Below are 3866 nucleotides of genomic sequence, written 5' to 3' on the forward strand. Positions count from 1 at the left end.
AAGCTTTGATTACAACAATAACTTTATGAAAGTCAGAATACACTTTAGTAAAGGACGTGTGTAGTTTATGTACTACTACTGCTTGCTCTGCCCACACACTTTCCCCATCCATGCTGTTTCCCTCTTTGCCAGTTCGGGTGGTGCGGTGGCCGCATGAGGTTTAGGTGTAGTCCAAAAGTTGCCTCCCACAATCAAAACATATTAACCGCAACATTGTTTTCAAACTTTCTCAAAGATGGCTTGAAAACCACAGATATTGACTCTCTTCTTGAGTAGATCTCTTTCCAGGGGCCTGTTGCACAAAAGTAGAATTAAGACATCCGGGATAAATGACTCAGCTGAGCTCAATGAAGCCAAAACATGTGCGTCCAGGCTTAATTGGTTGCACAAAGACCAAGCCAGGATGAGCAGACACGGATTCATTAAGCCAGGTGAAACCAATCCTGGATAGGTGCGCGCTCACGGCTCACTCAAATAGACCCCGCCACAGATCACAGATTAACTGATTTACCATGGCAACTAGAGCCGCGTACTTTTCCCCGTCGGAAGCACAAATCCTCATGGAGGCATACGAGGAGGTAAAAGATATAATTAAGAAGAAAGGCAACACCGCCACAGTGATAAAGCAAAGAGAAAAAGCGTGGCAAAGTATTGCAGACCGCCTGAATGCGTAAGTAGTGCACAATTACACACTCACCGCTCCGCTGAAACATCACAATTACAATTCAAATATTTAATTCACATCTCCAAAAATGCAGTTGTACTGTAATTATGAAACGGTTAAATTTTTAATTGAAATGCACTGCAGATATGAGTGAAATTGTGTAAAGTAACTCCATCACACTGTATAAAGCTATGATACATTTTTTGATATTTTTACTGAAAACAAGACAAAAATACCAAGTAATTTTTTGCAGTGTGACTCCATTAAATGTGTGTGTGTGTGTGTGTGTGTGTAGATTAAACATGAACGGGCCAAAACGGACATGGCAGCAGGTCAAAATCAAATACAAGAACATTCTGCAGAATGGTATGGTCCCTGACTAATATTTAACAAAGCACAAGCATATATTGTACCCAGAAGGTGCCTGCTCACACATTGTCTGTACTGTTTTAGCAGTGAAAAAGAATACCCACAGACAAGGCACGGGTGGTGGGTCACCAAAGGCTGACCTTACCCCAGCAGAGGACATGGCCTTGGAGCTAAATGAAGGCAGGCCCGTCTTAGAGGGGATCCCTGGGGGAAAAGAGACGAGCATAGGTTCCTCCCAAGATGCCACCCGCTTCATTCAAGGTATGTCCTTCCATCTCTACATGGGATACAACCACATTCATATTGAATCAATTTGGACTGTCTGACTTTGGTTTACCTATTGCCTTGCAGTGTCTGGCAGCACTGTGTTCCTGTTAGAGCCACCAGCACAAGCACCAGACGATGCTGATCCAGTGAGTACTCCATCAAAGGCATACTGTAGGCCTGGCATGTCTTGTCTACTAGCTTCAATATGAATCCGATTAAATGTGATAGGGTGAAGGCCCCAGTGCAGCAGCAACAGCACATGATGGAGACGATGATGAGGAGGAGACCATCTCTCTGGATTCCAGAAGGCATGAGGTATCATGTTAAGACTGTGAAAGTACTATTTACTCTACAATGGTGAGGAGTCATCATCAAAATCAAAAAAAAATCTAATTTCTTTTACAGGACCCAGATGCTATACAGTGGGAAAACGAGCCTGGCAACATAGTGCGTATTAATAAAAGGACACCACATCCTGCCAAATTCCAGCTGCGCTAATTGTATTGTGTTCACAGAGCTCACAAGCTATCAGAAAGTTGTATGGCAACCACCTCCGGCGCCAAATAGAACTGGCAGACATAGACATTCAGTACAAGAAGAAAAAGATGGAAAATCTTGCACTGGAGTCCGAAATAAAAAAGAGGACAATTAGGAAACTGGACCTTGAAATAAAAAAACTTGAGAGGGAGGTGAGATATGCCTTCAATGTACACTGTATGCTAACTGTAACACAAATGTATTAATCATTATTTTTCTTTCCTCCCCCAGCTCCAAGAAGATGACACAGCTGATGACCATCTATATGAAAGATACAGGTTTTCTGCAGATGGCATCAGGTATCTATGCAGACTACTGGGTCCCAGGATTAAGCACCGCACTGCACGGAGCCATGCACTGAGTGTGGAGCAAATGGTTTGTGTGGCCTTGCGCTTTTTTGCTAGTGGAGCCTTCCTGTACTCAGTGGGGGATGCAGAACAGCTGAACAAGGCCACAATTTGCCGCACAATAAGGAGTGTGTGTCTGGCTATCAAAGCATTAGCAGATGTCTTCATCTCCTTCCCTGGCCACAGAAGACTCTGTGACATCAAAGAGGAGTTCTATAGGATTGCAGGTAAGAGGATCTACAAATTACAGGACAACTGTTAACACATAGTAGGATACTCATTACTTTGTGTGACAGGTTTCCCCAATGTCATTGGTGCAGTGGACTGCACACACATAAGGATAAAAAACCCCCTCAGGTGCCCATGAGGCCGATTTTGTGAATAGGAAATCCTTTCACAGCATTAATGTTCAGGTGAACATAACTTTTTGATATTGTCCATTGACGAACACTCTGCATTGCCAGTGATGTGCATTGATTGGTGTAATATTCCTCATCTTATGATTTCAGATGGTCTGCAATGCTGACTGTGTGATCAGCAATGTTGTGGCAAAATGGCCTGGCTCAGTCCATGACTCCAGATTCTTTCGGGCCTCTGAAATCTATCAGTGCCTATCACAAGGTAAGCCACACAACCCCTATTTATAACCATCATGGCTGTGTCAAGAATATCACTGTGTTTATGAGGTAGTAATGATGAGATTTTGTGTTGACAGGTGAATTCTCTGGTGTGTTGCTGGGAGACAGGGGGTATGGCTGCCAGCCTTTTCTCCTGACACCTTTCACAGACCCCCAGGAAACACAGCAGGCCTACAACCATGCCCATGCCAGGACCAGGGCCAGAGTTGAAATGACCTTTGGCCTCCTGAAGGCACGCTTTCACTGCCTTCACAAATTAAGGGTCAGCCCTGTTAGGGCATGTGATATTACTGTGGCTTGTGCTGTCCTCCACAATGTGGCCTGCCTGAGGAAGGAGAGGGCCCCCAGAGTGCCACCAGCCATGGACTGGGACAATCCGGCAATCTTCCCTGATGACGACAGTGGTCGGCTGCTGAGGGACCAATATGTGTTGAATTATTTTAGTTAGTATGTGTGCTTTCAATTTTGGTTAAATATGTCCTGCGGTGGCAGAGGAATTTGGGTTTTTTTGGGTTCGTTTTTTTTAACGAATTTGGCCTCTTATGATGTTTGTGCGGTATACTGTGTGTAATACAAGGCTGCAGGGAGGCTACTGCATCCATTCATTTGTCTGTTCAGTTGATGTGTATGGATTTGTGCAGACATGCAGGGTGTGTTATATACAGACCTTTGAATGTGTATGTATCATTTTGTATAATATGCTTGGATTCTGTGCTTTCCATCTTGTAGAGTCACTGTGACTTCAGTTTCGAAAGGAGCTGATGGTTTACCTGCTTTGTTTTGTCCTTATTCAATAAAGGAACATAATGTTACACATTGTGTTTTTATATTCATATGGAATGTGTATTTGTTTATATGACAGAGTACTAGGGCCACACTGAAGAAAAAGGATAAAGTCATAAATTTATGAGGCTGGTTCTTTCTGCAGAAAAGCTACATATTGTTTTTACAGTTTTGATACTTATGACAATGTGATACTTAATATTCTGGCACATCAGCATGTCTTTGTTTATGAAACCATACTGAAGTACAATTTCACGAAAT

The 3866-nt window shown here is 43.1% G+C and overlaps 1 protein-coding gene and 1 long non-coding RNA gene across 3 annotated transcripts; both read left to right on the top strand.

Moving 5' to 3' along the window:
- The first annotated feature begins 1213 nt into the window (after positions 1-1213).
- LOC134013518 (uncharacterized) lies at positions 1214-1727 on the top strand. The gene is made up of 4 exons (XR_009928959.1): positions 1214-1294; positions 1385-1446; positions 1529-1615; positions 1706-1727. It is a non-coding gene; the product is annotated as an uncharacterized LOC134013518 (long non-coding RNA).
- Positions 1728-1734: 7 nt separating this feature from the next.
- On the top strand, positions 1735-3634 carry LOC134013411 (putative nuclease HARBI1). 2 transcript variants are annotated; one of them, XM_062452977.1, is made up of 5 exons: positions 1735-1747; positions 1816-1989; positions 2069-2411; positions 2694-2805; positions 2900-3634. In XM_062452977.1, exons 3-5 carry the CDS (start codon positions 2343-2345, stop codon positions 3268-3270), a joined length of 552 nt encoding a protein of 183 aa, XP_062308961.1. In that variant the 5' UTR covers positions 1735-1747; positions 1816-1989; positions 2069-2342; the 3' UTR covers positions 3271-3634. The 2 variants fall into 2 exon arrangements, with proteins under 2 accessions (XP_062308961.1, XP_062308959.1); XM_062452975.1 differs by lacking the exon at positions 1735-1747 and having other exon boundaries at positions 1756-1989.
- Positions 3635-3866: the final 232 nt, after the last annotated feature.

Source organism: Osmerus eperlanus, chromosome 2 (assembly GCF_963692335.1).
Source record: "Osmerus eperlanus chromosome 2, fOsmEpe2.1, whole genome shotgun sequence".
In the NCBI taxonomy this organism is placed as follows: domain Eukaryota; kingdom Metazoa; phylum Chordata; class Actinopteri; order Osmeriformes; family Osmeridae; genus Osmerus; species Osmerus eperlanus.